Source organism: Heteronotia binoei, chromosome 1 (assembly GCF_032191835.1).
Source record: "Heteronotia binoei isolate CCM8104 ecotype False Entrance Well chromosome 1, APGP_CSIRO_Hbin_v1, whole genome shotgun sequence".
In the NCBI taxonomy this organism is placed as follows: Eukaryota; Metazoa; Chordata; class Lepidosauria; order Squamata; family Gekkonidae; genus Heteronotia; species Heteronotia binoei.
The window spans coordinates 90,742,878-90,761,279 of record NC_083223.1 but is presented as its reverse complement, the minus strand read 5'-3'; the positions used below and the strand labels follow the sequence as shown (position 1 = coordinate 90,761,279).

General features: G+C 40.9%; 1 protein-coding gene across 2 annotated transcripts in view; it reads left to right on the top strand.

The window, feature by feature from the left end:
- The window catches only part of FBXL4 (F-box and leucine rich repeat protein 4), a 79,699-nt gene extending 64,922 nt beyond the window's left edge, over positions 1-14,777 (top strand). For both annotated transcript variants that reach the window (XM_060237490.1, XM_060237489.1), the window contains exons 8-9: positions 7,120-7,432; positions 14,215-14,777. In XM_060237490.1, the coding sequence (XP_060093473.1) occupies positions 7,120-7,432; positions 14,215-14,378 (477 nt within the window). In that variant the 3' untranslated portion in view covers positions 14,379-14,777. The remainder of the gene's footprint in view (positions 1-7,119; positions 7,433-14,214) is intronic.
- Positions 14,778-18,402: the final 3,625 nt, after the last annotated feature.

Sequence of the window (18,402 nt, the reverse complement as noted above, 5' to 3'; positions counted from 1 at the left end):
AATCCTACAGTTCCTACCGTCATTCACACCACGACGTCCCCCACTCTACAAGCAGAGGTCCAATCTCTCCTTCAAAAAGACGCAGTCGAAGCAGTTCCGTCCAGCCAAGTGGGCCAAGGCTTCTACTCCCGATACTTTACCATCCCCAAAAGGGATGGGGGCCTTCGACCCATCATGGACCTCCGAGGCCTGAATTCTTTCATACCACACCAAAAATTCAGAATGATCTCCCTGCCAAACATCCTACCTCTACTCAACCGAGGGGATTGGATGGCCACGCTGGATCTGCAGGACGCCTACTTTCACATAACCATACATCAGTCCCACAGGAAGTTCCTCAGGTTCTCCATAGGAAACGCCCACTACCAGTACAAGGCCTTGCCTTTTGGCCTCTCTACAGCGCCGAGGGTTTTTACAAAGACTATGGTGGTGGTAGCAGCACATCTACGTCTGCAGGGGATTACCATATTTCCCTATATAGACGACTGGCTGCTAGTGGCGAGCTCCAAACCTCTCCTGTTATGGCATATAGAGGTCACCCTGACCCTCCTACAGAACCTAGGCCTGCAGGTCAACTTAAAGAAGTCCGCGCTGCAACTCTCCCAAAGGGTGCAGTTCATAGGGGCCATCTTGGACTCACAGGCCTGCAGGGCATTTCTTCCGTCACAGAGGGCGGAAGATATTATATCGCTAGTGCAGGTGTTTCTAACAGGCTCTCCAGTCACCGCGTTCCAAGTCCAACGACTCCTGGGCTTGATGGCAGCAACCACAGCGGTCCTACGGTTTGCCAGATTCCACATGCGAATATTACAACTGTGGTTTCTACGAACTTTCAACTGCCAAACAGACCCTCCGTCTTGCAAACTGACGGTCCCAGGAGCAGTACTCTGGACCCTGTCGTGGTGGCAGGAGAAGGAGAACCTTCTCCAGGGAGCTCCCTTCCACAAGGAATCCCCCTCGCTGACCATAACAACGGATGCGTCCTTATGGGGATGGGGAGCGCATGTAAACGGCATGTGCATGGGGGGCAAATGGCCTCAGGAGCTTCTGCAGTACCACATAAACTTTCTGGAGCTATTGGCAATCCATCATGCCATTCTTTCGTTTCGGCCCTTGATCGCAGAAAGGACAGTGGCGGTCTTGACAGACAATACCACTGCCCTAGCTTACGTGAACAGACAAGGGGGCACAGTCTCGAGGAAGTTATGCTTCCTGGCATTGAGAATTTGGGAAGTTTGCAGAGAATTGAACACGACTCTGGTTGCAGCCCATCTGCCGGGCAATCTAAATGCCTGTGCAGACTACCTCAGTCGCGGAGGAGCTGCTCTCCACGAGTGGGAACTCAATTGGGAGTTCCTTCAACTGGTGTTTCAGAAATGGGGTACGCCGGAAGTGGATGTGTTTGCTACGCGCAGCACCTCGAAATGCAAGAGGTTTTGTTGCAGGTGAGGCGCAGACCCACTGTCCCTGGGAGATGGACTGCTGATTTCCTGGACTCACAGACACGTGTACCTGTTTCCACCAATCCCTCTAATAACGAGGGTAGTTCACAAAGTTTACCGCGAACGCCCCAGGGGAATCCTCATTACGCCGTGGTGGCCCAGACAACAATGGTTTGCCCTGGTGTTGAAGCTGTCCTGCAGAACGTTTCACCAGTTCCCGATGAGACCGGATCTTCTGTTGTCTCACGAAGGCCGAGTGATTCACCACGACGTGCCTCACTTGAAATTGACCGCTTGGAAGCTGGAGTGACAAGGTTGTCTGACAGAGCCCTACACGTCATGCTGAACAGTAGAAAGGCCTCCACCAGGAAGTCCTATGAGTACAAGTGGACGAGGTTCGCCCAATTCGTGACTGAGATGGGCAGAGAGCCGAGAACAGCTGGCCTCCCGTTGATCATGGACTTTCTCCTCTCATTGCTAGATAAAGGTCTGTCTGTATCTTCAGTGAGAGTGTATTTGGCAGCGATATCAGTTAACCACGAACAGCTGGAAGGCCACTCAGTGTTCTCACATCCTGACACCAAACGGTTCCTCAAGGGTCTCCTGCGATTGTACCCAGTGGTGTGGGACCCTGCCCCAGCCTGGGACCTGCCCGGTGTGTTACAGGCCTTGACAGGGAAACCCTTCGAACCCTTGGCAACATGTTCCCTGCAACTGTTATCTTGGAAGACAGCTTTTCTGGTGGCTATTACTTCCGCTCGTAGGGTAGGCGAGTTGGCAGCATTACGTTGTGATGACCCGTATTTGAAATTCAGTGCTGAAGGAGTATGGTTGCGCCCTGACGTTGCCTTCCTCCCGAAAGTAACGTCTGCCTTCCACCTGAACTCGGAAATATGCCTACCTATATATTTTCCCAATCCCAGTGCGGACCTGGAGCGAAAACTCCATACCTTGGACGTGAAGAGGGCGCTCTCGTTCTACTTGCATAGAGTGAGATCGGGGCGTAAGGACTCTAGACTCTTTGTCTCGTACTCCTCAGCATCGCAAGGTGCTAGAGTTTCGTCACAGCGAATCTCTAAATGGATAACGGAGACGATAAGACTATGCTACTTGCTAAATAAGAAACCCCTGCTGAGGCAGATCAGAGCTCATTCTACTAGAGCCCTAGCAGTTTCTGTGGCTTTCATGAGAGGGGTACCATTGAGAGACATTTGCGACGCTGCCACGTGGTCCTCTTCGCATACGTTTGTAAAACACTACGCGTTGGACCTGAACTGGCGTAGGCGTTCATTAGTGGGCCGTGCTGTTCTTCAGGAGGCTTCTCGCTGATGGACCGTTGCACCCTCCTCCAGGTAGGACTCTGGCTTGCTAATCTCCCATCAGTGTGATGCACAGAGACCACGAAGAAGATAAACAGGTTTCCTACCTGTAACTGATGATCTTCGAGTGGTCATCTGTGCAGTCACACTACCCGCCCTCCTTCCCCTCTGCTGCCGGTCCATCTCTAGGGCTTATGCAGCGGTCAGAAGGAACTGGCGGGATGTCCGCTGCGGTCCCTGTGAGCATGCGCGGTGGGGCTTCTGCGCATGCGCACTGGGCCCGCGGCGCGGAAATCCGCAGCTTTCAAGAATACCGATCGAGATCGGCGCGGGCGCCTATATCCCATCAGTGTGACTGCACAGATGACCACTCGAAGATCATCAGTTACAGGTAGGAAACCTGTTTTTCTACTTCTTTTCTACTATGGAATTTATTTGGGATTTTTTTCTAGATATATGAACTACTTCCCTCATTAAACTTTGATACTGCTACAAAAATTGTTGTTAGAACTATACATTTCATTTAATAGAAAGGTGGATTTTTTATGTATTTAGTCATGGCCTTCATTGTTGTACTGTTTGGTAAATTTTTCCCTGGACAGTGATACCACTGTTTGCATGTTTGCATATTAATTAATGTGACCATTGGATGAACTTCACTGTCCCAAGATCATGGGCCAAACTATACATTACTCTGACCTGCATGTATTTTACCCTACATTGGATGTTGTTGTCGTCGGTCTTTGTTTTTGTTTTGTTTTTTAATGAAGTTGCAGAGGCTGCTAATGGCTTTGAAAGACCTGTGGGTGAATGAGAGGGATGATGAAAGCATCCTACAGGAAGTAATATTTTTTAGCAAATAACACCAGAGTGGAAATGTTTAAAAAGCCAACTCCTCTCTGCTGTCCCCTTTGCATGGTTGTCTGGGACACGTTGCAGTCTCTAAGACTGTATTGTTTTAAAATGATGGGGAAACTACATGTCGGCAACCCAAGATGAAATTTGGCCCTTAAACTTCAAAGTTTGGTGCCAAGTTTGTGAGATGTCTGTTTTGCCTCAACCTGGCAGAACATGCTCCCAATTGAAATCAGGGTCCTGTGGGATTTATTTCAATTCTACAGGGCCTGTAAAACAGAGCTGTTCCACCAGGGCTTTGGCTGAGGCAGTGGATTTCAAAGAACTTTGGCTCCCCTGCTTCAAGCGACCTGGCACCATTTATGTCATGGGTACTGGGAATGACTGACTTATTTTAATTAGAGTGTATCACTACCCTCCCTGGCATGAGTTCAGCCTGCACTGAAATAAGAAACTATTCACTTAGTGGCCAACAAGTATTTTAATTAATTAATTAATGTTGTTAATGTTTTAATGAATTGTATTAATTAATCTAATGTATGACTCATGTTGTCAGACTCATGTTGTAAGTCACCCTGAGCTAGGCTTGCCAATCCCCAGGTCCCAGCGGGGGTTCTTCCACTTTCCCAGGCTCCTTCCCACCCCCAGTCAGCTGGCCGGCGGGGGGAACCCCGCGCCCACAGCCACCATGTGACTTTCCACCTCCGGAGGCTTCAGTCTCTGATTGGAAAGGCTTCCTCTTGGGATGGTGTGTCTGTGTTACTTTGAAGAAGTTGGCAGCAACTCGTGAGTAGAGATGCCAGTCCCTCACTTCAGAGTCGCCAGAAATGGGGGAGGGGGGAGGAAAGGAAATGTCTGCTGGCACTTCATTATTCCCTATGTGGAGATCTATTCGCATAGGGTATAATAGGGAATTGATCTGGAGGTATTGGGGGCTCTGGGGGGGGCTGTGTTTTGAGGCAGAGTAAACAAATTTTCAGTATAGCATCTAGTGCCTCTCCCCAAAATACCCCCCAAGTTTCAAAAAGATTGGACCAGGGGGTGCAATTCTATGAGCCCCAAAAGAAGGTTCCTCTATCTTTCATTATTTCCTATGGAAAGAAGGCATTTAAAAAGGTGTGCCATCCCTTTAAATGTGATGGCCAGAACTCCCTTGGAGTTCAATTATATTTGTCACACCCTTGCTCCTGGCTCTGCCCACAATGTCTCCTGGCTCCATCCCCAAAGTCCCCAGATATTTCTTGAATTGGACTTGGCAACCCTACCCTGAGCCTACTTGCAAGGTAGGGTGGGATAGAAACCCCATAATAAATAAATAAATCAGTGGCAGCAGGTAAGGTGGGGCAGAAAGCAGTAGATGACCATGCTCATTAAGTGGTGACTGGTGACTAAGAAGAAATGGTACCAGAGCTGTGTGACACCCTGTTCCCTTTCTGGTAAAAGTTTGTTGGAAGCAGCCAGGACAGGGATTGGATTGTATAGTGCTTGTGCTGCTATTGAAAGGCAAGTTGCACTGAATGTAGATTTGTGATGTCATTAGTTTATATTCACTGCTAAAATCGCTGTTCTATACTGAATATTTCTGGCCTAGAAGGGTTGTACAAAGCACCCATTGCTTCAGTTGCCAGTTGTAGATGTATGCCTGAAAGAGAATAAATTTTCCTTTCCATTTGGTTGCAAGCCAAGGATGGTGGTGTCATTATTTTCCAGCCATTACACTAGCCACCATTGGAACTGATTCTTTTTCAGTGGCTGTTAATTGCTATGAAGAGTGAGTCTTCTTAATAGTTGAAAACTGATTTGTGTTGGCCTCTTACATATAAATCACACACACACACATATATAGTTTGGAAATAATGCTTATTAATCTAAAAAAAAATCCTGGCACTAGTTTCAAAATATATAATATAAAATTTGGTAGGTTCTTTGCTGCTTTCTTCCCCTTATTGAATTCAAAAACAGTATCCTGCCTCTTTCTTGTTGTGGATCTACATGTGCCCCCTTGCCCAGTTGGTTTGATGGTTCAAACTGGGTTGTCACCAGTATGCAGATGATACTCAGCTCTGTCTGTTGATGGATGACCATCTGGATGCTGACCCAGATTTCCTGGACAGGGCATTAGGGACCATGGCTGGATGGTTGAAGCAGCTGAAGCCAATGAGACTAAGGTCCTGTATCTGAATCTTTGGGGACTCGGGTCGGGAATCAGGGTCCCAGTCCTCGGTGGGATTCCATTGATGCTAGCACTGAGGGTAAGGAATCTCAGGGTGATACTGGATTCTTTGCTTTCTCTGGAGGCCCAGGTCATTTCAGTTGCCTGATCAGCCTTTTATTATCTTCAGCTACTCAGGTAACTGGTTACCTATCTCACCCCGCCAGGACTTAGCTATTGTGATTCATGCATGGTCACTTCTAGGCTGGATTATTATAAATTGCTCTATGCAGGGCTACCCTTGAGTCTGATCTGGAAACTGCAGCTAGTGCAGAATGTGGCAGCATGACTGCTGGTGATGACACCTTCAGAGGCACACATTCAGCCAGTGCTGCGCCAACTACTCTGACTGTCGATTGAATACGGGATCTGGTTTTTGACCTTTAAAGCCCTAAGCAGCCTGGGACCATCATATCTGCAGGACCGCCTCTCCCCATATGAGCCCCAGAGAGTTTTATGCTATTCTGATCAGCATCAACTGGTAGTCCCTGGCCTGAGAGACATCAGCTTAGCCTCAACTTGGGCAAGGGCCTTTTCAGCCCTTGCCCCAGCCTGATAGAACATGCTCCCACTCAAGATCAGGACTCTGCTGAACGTACTTCACAGGGCCTGTAAAGCTGAGTAGTTCTGCCAGGCTTTTGACTGAGGTGGTGGACATTCAATTATTTTGGCCTCCCCTGCTCCTGGCCCCTTTTCTAGTGCCCACTCTTGTATATTATTTGAGCACTGGAGTCTTCTGGGGCACCTCCTTGCTGCCTGGCATGAGGCATGGATTTCTGTTATGATTGTTGTTATTATCTGTTCTGCTATCTATGTTTCTTATCATGTTTTTACTGATTTATTGCTGATGAGTTTTTATTCTGTAAACCACCCTGAGCCCACTCGTGGGAGAGGGCAGGGTATAAATTAAATGGATGGATACATGCATGCATACTTAATCTCACTTAAATGATGTAGCAACAATATACGGTAGATCAAGGGCATTGGCCGTAATAAAGTGTGCGGTGTTACTGAAGAGCTGATATTACCTGATATTACCTGAAAGCCACAGTCAGGATACAGAATAGAGTTTCTGAGTATCACAGGGGTATAGTAGGAAGAGGGGGTTGCAAGCTGCATGTGGCACACAGGTAACTGATTTTAGCAACAGTTATGTTTGGGGAAGCAGTGGTATTTATGTTCACATCTGAGATGGCAACTGTTATGTGAAACTGAAAGCAGTATTTTAAAATAAATATTTAGTTTGTAATACATGGTGAGGGTACAAATAATGAGTGATTTTTCTTCACAGATTGAAGACTATGACACAGTAGCTAGTATGATGGGAGCCAGATGCAAAAAGCTTCGTACACTGGATTTATGGAGATGTAAAAACATTACTGAAAATGGAATAGCAGCGCTAGCTTCTGGTTGTCCACTGCTGGAAGAGCTTGATCTTGGCTGGTGTCCTACGCTTCAGAGCAGCACTGGCTGCTTTGCAAAACTTGCACGTAAACTCCCAAACCTGCAAAAGCTCTTTCTGACTGCCAACAGGTCTGTGTGTGACTCTGATGTAGAAGAACTTGCTGCTAACTGTAGTAATCTCCATCAGCTTGATATATTGGGTAAGCAACTGTGCAAACATCTGAATCTTCTTTAAATCAGCTAATTGTACCAGTAGCAGAAATGGAAATTGTGTTGCATAATATAAGATGTATTCAAGAGAGTAAATACTGGGTTCAGGATTCTTCTTCTCTATCCTGGCAGTATATGCAAAACATGCATGGATACTTCTCACTAGATCAAAGTGTCTCAGGATGTGACCCTAAAATAGCTTAATTCTAGATATTTTGATTTCCTAGATTGTTACTCAAGGGACAGATTTGTCTAATTACTTACCCCATTGCTGCTATTTTTTTAAGGACTTGTGATGGATTCTTGAAAAACTTTCAATTGCTATTGCTAGTTTTCAAAAGGCCTAGAGAGAGTGAAAGGATATATTTACAAAGTGTGAAACTTACAATCAAGTGGTATTTTTCTGCAAATCATAGAATAAATCTTCACTGGATTTTTTCTTCAAAAAGAAATTAAGTTATTTTAGTTAAATCACTGTCAGAAAATACGCATAAAATTTTCTTTTCTGTTGCAAAAGAAAATGTTCCCCCAGTACTTAAAATGATGATTCTGTATGTTAATTTCAGAAAAATCTTCTCTCTTTTTTTGGTCAAAGTGTGACATTCATTATGAAATTTTGGAGATGCTTCTGTATGTTACCGATTTGATGCCTAGGAATCAGGATGGCACTGTGGTTAATGGTGATTATAGAAAATCTCCAATATGTGTTAGAAATGCTCATGTGAAAGAATTAATAATATATATGGATTTTTAAATATGTATAAAATGTTTTCTAGCTCCTTCATGGCTGCCCTTCCCAGTCTCTATCTCCTTCTGATTTCTTGGTTGCAGTCTCCCTTTTGGTTGATGATGGAGCCAAGGAACAGAAAATCTTGAACAATTTCAGTTTCTTCACTGTCAACCTTAAAGCTGTGTAATTCCCTGGTAGTCATTACTTTTGTCTTCTTGATGTTCAGCTGTAATCCTGCTTTGGCACTTTCTGTTTTAACCTTCATCAGGAGTCATTTCAAGTCTTCATTATTCTCTGCTAGTAAAGTGGTGTCTATCTGCATATCTTAAATTGTTCATGTTCGTTCAGTTTTCACTCCACATTCATCTAGATCTAATCAATTTTTCTTTATGATGTTTCTGCATATAAATTGAAAAGATAGGGAGATAAAATATATCTTTGTTTGACACCTTTGCCGATTAGCTACCATTCTATTTCTGCATGTTCTGTCGCAATAGTAGCTTCTTGTCCAAAGTATATGTTGCACATCAGAACAATCAAATGCTGTGGCATGCCCATTTGTTTTAAAGCGAACAATCGCTTTTCATGGTCTAATCAAAAGCTTTGCTGTTTTTTCTTCTGAAATTATCTTGAATGCTCCAGTAACCAACATAAATTCGCAAAATGATCTCTAGTTCCTCTTTGTTTTCTGAATCCATCTTGAACATCTGGCATTTCATGTGCTTTATAAACCAAAGTAAAAGTCTTTGTTGTAATATTGAGCACTGCTTTACTTGCATGAGAAATTAGTGCAATGGTCCAATAGTTGCTACAGTTTTTGAAGTCTCCTTTTTCAGAATTGGAATGTAAATTGACCATTTTCAATCTATAGGCCATTGTTTTGTTTTCCATATTTGTTGGCATAGTCCTGGTGAGATTTTGATGGACTCTGTTTCTGTGGCTTGGAATAGCTCTATTGACATCCCATCTACTCCTGGTTATTTGTTTTTTCCTAATTGCTCTCAGTGCAACTTTCCTTTCATTTTCTAAAACTGTAGGCTTTCCTTCAAAGCAATCTGTCATCCTTTCATTTCTTTTGTATAGCACTTCAGTGTATTGTTCCCATTTTTTATTTATATTGGCCTGTTCCGTAAATGTGTTTTATCTTTCAGCATGCTGAACCATGCTTTAAACGTCCCTTTGATTTTATGGATCTTGTGGAACAGATCTCTTGTTCTTTATTTCTTGTTCTATTTCTTTGTTTTGTTTATAGTTCTGTTTATCTCTGTGTGTGAGTTGCTGGAATGCTAAATTTAGACTTTTGAGTCTGTTTCTATAACTTTTTACTTCTGCTTCTCACCTCTCTTTAGCAATTTTAAAGGTTTCATTAGTCATCCATTGAGGCTTTTCATTTCTTTTGGCTACAAGGGATAGTCTTTGTGCATACTTCTTTAAATACAAATAAAAATATTGACAGAATAAACAATGCTAAAACCAGAACAAGAGAGCAACGAAAAAAATAAAGTAGTCCTCTCAATTACCTCTTTCCAAATATCTTGGGAAACTAGAACATTTTTATCTGGCACCTAAATCTCAACAGAGAATGTGCCAGTGTCAGCAACTGTTGCTTGTTAGAAGTGGAAATGTATTGCTTTCCTTCTTTGCTTGTAGATACACACATATACACACAAGTCACTCCAAAACATCAAAAAGTCAGGGCTTTCAGTTATTATTGTCAACAACCTCACAAAATGCAGCAATAGCAAAATAAAATTCATCTGAACCCGTGTGTAGAGTTAAATAGATATTGTATTACATTTAAGTCTATTCTGGCATTTACATGATGGGAAATTATTTTTGCAACTATACAAGTATTAAGTGCATACTATTTACAAATCCAGTAGAATTCTGTTTTGCAGTTTCCTTCCAAGAGTAATGCTGCTAACCAACAAGGTTCAGAATAAGGAAGCTAATCAAGTCCTTCCTTTTCAGGAAGACATATGATTTTCTGGATTAGTATTCATCTTGGTGTATTGTTGCTTTTCTAAACTGTGTGATAGTTTTTATACTCATGATGTTTCAGTGTTATAGGATTCTTCAGTACCTAGCATTTGTAGGATGTAAATAAATATTAATCGTATTATTTTAAAGATGTATTTTCCAAAGTTTAAGATTTTAATATTAATCTAATCTTAGAATGCTTTTTAATTACAATGATGATTAATTTTATAAATGTTTGATTTTAATATGTATGTACGTATAATATGTATTGTTTTAATTATTGAAGTACCTGTGTTGTGAGCTGCCCTGAGCCTGCTTCGGCAGGGAGGGCGGGATACAAATTAAATATTATTATTATTATTATTATTATTATTATTATTATTATTATTATTATTATTATTATTATTATTATTATTATTATGACTAAGGACAACTTGCAGCAATGATTAAAACCATAAAAGTGCCAGTACTTTATGCTGCCTTTTTGAGCTAAATCTCTACCATTAAAAATATGATATATTTTTCCTAATAGACAATATTAGAAAACTGGTCCTGTCCAGTTTGTCTTTTGGTACTAATGAGCCGAAGACCAGTGAAAGTGGCTATAGCAAAACATTTTTTGCTTTTGCTAATACAGTAATATAATTCCAGAATGGGGGGGGGCTATTCAATTACAAAACAGATTTGAGGGGCACAGATTAAAATTCACATGTACAAGGCCACAACTTGATCACTTTATTAGGGATTACAAAGTAAATATTTGTCCCTGTTGGGTAATGATTTGAAGTACAGACCTCCTTGAATTCTGCTTTTTTCCCCTTTTCTTTCATTCTTGCTTGTTAATCTTGAGGTGCCAAGTTTGATTAAAACATGAAAATGGGTACTATGAGAAAGTAGAATAGTTTTGTTCCCTGCCTGGAGGGTACCATATGCAGTGCCATTATGTGATCACATAAATTTCAGCATATGTGTGGATTTTGCTTAAATAAGGGCATAAAACATGCTCCAGAAAAATAAACTTCCATTTGATATTTTGACTGAAGCCAGGCAGCATAAAGTACAGTTTAGAAGAATGTGGTGGGTTTAGCCATCTGTATGCACTCTATATCAGTTGTTATCTCAAACCATTGAATTAAAATCAGTAATTCTAAATAAGTTCGCATAAATTTAAAAGCTCTGTATTTTCAAGTATGTAAAAACACTTGAACATGAGAGAAGATTAACAACACATTCTTCCTTTGTACAAGAATATTTAACTGTCTCTTAGATGCCATAAACCCAAAACACCTCCTACAGTTTCTGGGAATGCCAAAAACTCCAACTGTCCCCTTCATGGCTGTCAAAATCATCAGTTTTCCCTGACAGTTTCAAAATGCAATTTCTCAGTTTCAGTACAGAAATAAGCCTCACATTAAAAACATAGTCCAAAGAGTCATATATAATCCTGAATTTCTAAGAGTTTCCTTTTCAGAAGCAACTCATACAGAACACACAAATACTCTTTAAACTCTCCCACATTTAGGTGTTACCAGCCTCATAAGCAGAATGCCAATAACCTTTAAGGAAGCTTCCTGATATAATTGTTCTTAACTCCTTTAAGCACTGGTAGGATTGTAAAATGGGCATGCTTGTATAGTAAGGTAAAACTGAAAGATAAAATTGGTTTGGTCAACAAACTTTGGTCAAAAAGCTCTTGAACACTCCTTGAAAGTCTATATTAAAGAAGTTGCCAAAAGGGAAAAAAATCCATACGCACTTGTATCAATCCATAGGCAAAGTGGCTACCAGTGCAGTCCTAAGCAGCCCTAACATACTGACTTTATTGGACTCAGAAGGTATATGTTTAGGATTGTCCTATAAGTGACAAAATCAGAGCTAATGAGAATCTAAAACTAAAATCCCACATTTATAAGTACCCTGGAATAATGAAAATTTGAATATGCTTAGGTTCTATTTTTATTATATCTGACAGAAAATATTCACAAAGACTTCAAGTGTTTCAAAATTACACTATAGAACAGGGGTGACTGAACTGCAGCTCAGGAGCCACATGTGGCTCTTTCACACACATTGTGTGGCTCACAAAGCCCCCCCCCTCCTGTTGGCTGGCTTGGAGAAGGCATTTGTCTCTTTACATCACTTCTCCAAGCCAAGCCAGTCAGCGGCTTGGAGAATGCATTTAAAGTTAAAGTTGCTTTCTTTCCACCTCTCCCTCCCTCCTCCCTCCCCATCTATTTGCCTGTCTGCCTTCCTTGTCTTGTGGCTTTCAGACATCTGACGTTTATTGTATGTGGCTCTTACATTAAGCAAGTTTGGCCACCTCTGCTATAGAACATCAAATGAAGAAGCTCAGCTGAATGTCCCTCCATTAAAATATATATACTTGCTGTTCTCACATTAACATTGATCTAATGTTGCATACTTATATATCCATTTATATACAGTGTAGAATTCCATTCTTTAAATTTTGCCTAGTATTACAAAACTGAATTTATGGTTGCCATATTTTAATAAACTTAACTTGGTCAAGATTTCCTTTCCCACATTTGCTTATATGCTTTCATTTTCTCCATACATCTAATAAACCATACCTTCCACAGCTGCAGTTCTTTGTAAGGTCACTTCCAATATTGTGCTGTTATAAATAGGTTTATTACTAATAGATTTTAACTCTTTTTATAAATAATAGCCTGAAAGAGAAACTTCAGAGAGGCATGGGATTTTCTCTCCTGTTTTCCATATAACCTTAAATTTTTCCACAACAAAAGTTCTTAACCACTGGGCACTGCCACCAGACATGAAAAAGGAAAGAGGCTGGGTTTTGCAAATGCATAAAATTGTGAGAGTATAGGTGATATTTTTGATACTGTCTCCAGAGTGTGTCATCTTAATATCATTTTAAAGAAAATTTTAAGATACTTTTGGGATTAATACACCATTTAATAACTTTCCTTTCTAACATAAATATAGAATGCATATGACACTTGTCATTTTCTGTTGTATCCTTACTGACGCCCCTGATCATATAAAAAGGTAAAGGTAGTCCCCTGTTCAAGCACCAGTCATTTCTAACTCTGAGGTGATGTTGCATTATGATGTTTTCACAGAAGACTTTTTACGGGGTGGTTTGCCATTGCCTTCCCCAGTAATCTACACTTTCCCCCCAGCAAGCTGAGTACTCATTTTACCGACCTCAGAATGATGGAAAGCTGAGTCAACCTTGAGCTGGCTACTTGAATCCAGCTTCCGTCAGGATTGAACTCAGGTCGTGAGCAGAAAGCTTCAACTGCAGTACTGCAGCTTTACCACTCTGTGCCACAGGGTTCTCCCTGATCATATACTGTCTTAATAAATATGGAGAAACAGTGGCATATTGGGCAATAATGGGAGATTAAACTCTGCAGTAAGCAGGTTTTTAAGGCTGTATATAATCATGGACAAACTAGATGACATTTAGATGTCACTTAACTATAAAAAAAAATTCCACAATTATAAAAAGCTTAACTATAATAAAACAAGTCCAAAGGAAAGCAGGATCAAGGTTGGGAAGTGTCTCTATAAAAAGGGTATTTAAAACTTTTTCCAAAAGTTTTCTCAAACTAACTCTCCCTCTTAGCTGCTGTTAGCCTTGCAATGGAAAGCATAAAGGCATCTGGATAACCGATGATGATGATTTATTTGTTTTACTGAATCGCCCCATCCTGGCCTAAGCTGGGCTTTTGGTGAAGTACAACAAATGTAAACAATATATGGATTAAAAAAATACAATAATACAAATGATGACTTTTCAAGGCTACCTAGTGAGGTTCAACAATGAGTGCATATAGAGATTTGAGTGTCAGGGTACTAACTGTACTATCCTGACTTTTAAGCACTTAGGAATTAATTTCCATTTGGATCTTAGGGAAGCTTTAAAGTTCACTGTTGATTAATTTAGAAAATATAATTAAAAATATGAAAATTGCAAGATTTTTCTCCCAAGGTATCACAGACAATAATCTGTTTCTTTAAATTCTTTAATTGACAACTGGTTTTTTTCCTTCCCTCCTTTTTCATTTACAGGAACAAGAATGGTAAGCCCTGCATCTTTAAGAAAATTGCTGGAGTCTTGTAAAGATCTTTCCTTACTTGACGTGTCCTTCTGTTCACAAATTGATAATAGAGTTGTCCTAGAACTGAATGCCAACTTTCCTAATGTGTTCATCAAAAAGAGTTTCACTCAGTGACTCAGTTCATATGCTGCTATATGGAATTGATTTGACACAAATTCTGTTTCCTGTGAATTTTCTTACTATTTGCAAAGGAAAAAAAAGTCTCCTTGGAATAATGGGAAAAATGAACTCATCTTGTTGTGAAGGTTAAATATGAAATCAAATATTTAAATTGTGATGGGGACAGACATTATTTCTTGTACCGTATCCAATTATTGTACTGGGTAAGTGACATGACATGTTTTGAAGTGGGAAGAATCATGTAAGTTTATTTTTATTTCTTTTTTATTATTCGCCTGTAAGGTGCAAACTTGTAGTTTAGCCACCACAAAGCTAAAAAGTTGTTCGGGATTTTAAAATGCAAAAAAGGGTGTGTGTTGGACTAAATCTAAGCTTAAAAAGTATCTAAAAATACCTTATCAGTATTTTCCAGATATTATTTTAACCAGATAGAGTTTTGGCCATTTTTTGGCTTTCTGAAATGGCCAATAGCTGGATAGCCAAAGTGAAAGGGATTTAAATGCCTTCCAGGTGAACTCATACTTGGACAGGTGTTTAAAGGGATTGCAATCCCTTTAAACATCTTTGGAGTTGTGCCGCTTGCATCACTTGGAGAAAGCATTTAAAAGGACTGCAATTCCTATAAACACTTTTTCCCTCCACTGAAATCAATGGTGTGGGGCACCTTCTTGGAGGGCCTATAGAATTAGACTTCCAGGTCTAATCTTTTTGAAACTTGGAAGATTTTTTGAGGAGAGGCACTAGCAACAATTCTGCAAATTTGGTGCCACTACCTCAAAAAACAGCCCCCTGTGAGCCCCAGATGCTCCCGGATCAATTCTCTATTGTACCATATTGGGACCATTGACTATAGTAGTCCCCATAACTATAATGGAGCTGAAAAAAATTGGGAATCCCAAATATTTATCGAATACAAATACCATACTAGTATTGGGATTCAGGAGTATCAGGAAATACCAATATTTTTCAGGTACCTAAACCTGAAAAATACTATTGTTTTTTGCAAACAAGAAAATGCTTCTAATTTTCTAATAGCAAAGTCGCCCTATTTTGCATACTTAAATCCAGTGACTGGAGCTGTGACAAATCTTTCTATAGACCTGAAATGGGAGCTAGGTTTGCAGAAAAATATGAAATTATGAAACCAACCATGGAAGGCAGGCTAAGAAGCAAGAAATGATAAAAAGAGTAGCTGTAAGCAGTGGATTCCCCCAGTGGCTGTTGCTAGGCACCCACAGAATTCCAAGCTGGATTTATGTGAGGAGGAAGGGGCAGGGGGCAGGGCCCTTTCCTGGTCTCTTTTGAGGGAGGACTCATCAGGGCCAAGGCCTGGGAAGGGCTGCCAGCTCCTGGATGGAAAATTCCTGAAGATTTTGTGGTGGAGTCTCTGAGGAGGAAAGAGTTTGGGGAGGGTAAAGGCATCCCCAGCTGGATATTGTGCCATAGAATCTACCTCCAAAGCAATCATTTTCTCCAGGGGTCAGATCTCTGTAATTCTGGGAGATCTTCAGGTCTCATCTGGAGGTTAGAAACCCTTGGCCTAGGAGCAACCTCTGGTGGCTTCATACCACCCAACTTACATGACTCAGCTAACTGCCTGCTACAGTTCAACTAAAGAAAAAAAAAACTACTAAGATGCTAAGAATAACAATAAAGACATATGTAAAAGACAATTATATTTAGTTCTTGTTTCTAATCTCACACAAAGTTCTACTGCCAGAAAATCCCATATGCAAAATTGCACACCAAAATATACAATAAATTAATTTAATTTAAATTTAAGTGAAAAGTTGAATCAAATTTCCATATGCAATGGAAATTTCTAGTGTTGGTACAGAAGGGCTGAGATTAGTTCCATTTGAAATTGTGGAGTGGTGCTGGTTTTAAAAAATATGCCCTTGATTATGTGGAGTTGTCATATTAGAGCTTCTACTGACATCAGAAAATCTTGAAGGTTTATTCTTGGAAGTAAGCTGACGTGTCTGGTCTCTAAAAAATCTGATTTTTTGTAAAACGTTTGTAACTGAAGAAGTTATTTAAATGAGTGATATACAAAATTCTCATCTCTGCATGATTTTTGCATTGAACTTGCACATATTGAATATAGAAATTTGATTTGACTTTTCGCATAGATTTTTTATGAATGTATTGTATATTTTGGTGTGCAGTTTGACAGTTCTGGCAGTAGTAACTTTGTGTGAGATTAGAAAGAAGAACTAAATACAATTGTATTTTACATATGTCTTTATCATTATTCTTAGTGTCTTGTTTCACAGTAGTTTTTTCTTTGGCTGCTATTGTTCAGCAGCAGCCACCCTATGAAAACCACCGTGGTGTAGTGGTATGAGACCCAGGTTTGAATCCCCATCTTGCGGCAGAAGCTCACTGAGTGATTTTGGACCAGTCTCATACTTTCAGCCTAACCTACTTCACAGGGTTGTTGTGCAGATTAAAAAGAGGAGAGGAGAATATTGTAAACTGCTTTAGTCCCCAGTGTGGAGAAAGCTGGGGTAAAAATGAAATAAATAAACTATATAACTGAAGATGGAATGCAGTTATAAGGTATGTTGGTGAGTGGCAGAGAAAATGAGGCAGAAGGGGAGAGAGAATGTGGAGGTTTCCCACAGAAGGGAAAGGGGAAATAGTGTAGGAAAAGGGATACAGAGGAATGTGAAGTGCCATCCCACAAGTCCTTGAGCATTGTCTACCATGCAAGTGGGCCTTACTCAGCAGCTGGCATCACACAACTGGGACATAGTTTTCCTAGGTAGAAGTTGCTGTGGGGGGAGCTTAAGACAGAAGGGCAGATAAAGGTAGGGACGCTGTTGGGTGGGAAGAAGATAGGGTTGCCAACTCCAAGTTTGGAAATTCCTAGAGATTGGAGAGTGTATCCTGAGGTGGGTGGGGTTTGACAAGAGAAGGAATCTCAGATAGATATATTGTCATAGCCTCCACCGTCCAAAGCAGCCATTTCCTCCGGAGGGGGGGGGGGCGGGACTTAGGTTGCCAACTAAGGTGCACACCTTAAGGGACTAAGGTGAGGGGATGGAGATCACTTGGAATTACAGCTGCTGCCCAGATGACAGAGATCAGTTCCTCTGAAGAAAATGACTGCTTTGGAGGGTGGACTCTATAGCATTATACCTTGCTGAAGTTGCTTCCCTTCTCAAATCTCACCATCCCAAAGCTTCACCCCCAAATCTGCAGGAATTTGCCAACCTGGAGCTGCAGCTCTAAGTGGGGGAAGTGATTTCTATAGCTGAAAGATCTATGTGATTCCAGGACATCTCTAGGCCCAACCTGGAGGTAGGCAACCTCAGAGCAGGAAACGGGAAGAGGCTTTTGACTTTCAGGAAAGAAAGAGGAAGCAGTGGAGGAGGGAGAAATGAGATGTCTTCTGCAAGTCCTTGTGGGTTCTTACATTTCTTTCTATTAACTGCATGATAGGGAATTTTTCATTCCCAATAAATGATGCGAAGCTAAGTATTTATTGACCATCCTAAGTATAAAATTCTGCCAAAGCATATTATAATCAAAGGCAGAGTACTTTGTAAGGCCAAAGACAATAGTCCCATATCTAGCCTCCCAAGGTTATAAGTAATAATAATAAAATGAGTAAATTGATCATATGTTGGTCAAATGACCACATTAATAAAGAACTGAATTTAAATGTAAAATGAGGGACATGATATCACTGCTATGAAAGTTTTTATGATCCCATTCTGATATTTTTGTTTACTGTTCTTTGAGATAAAAGATCTCTCAGTGCAACAGTAGCACATCAGAGATGGAGCATTATTTGAAGTCAGTGGAGAAGAGAAGACGCAGCTACATGTGGCACTGGGAGTTCCACAAACTCCCAGCATTTTTTTTATTTTGAAAAATTATGTAAGAGGGACATAGTCCGGATTGATGGAGAAGTCCCCCCCCCCAGTATCATTTTCCCAACCTGAAATGGTCCCAGGGAGTCACTGTTTGCAGTGCATGGGTGTGGCAGGGCCGAGTGTCTATGTACTGT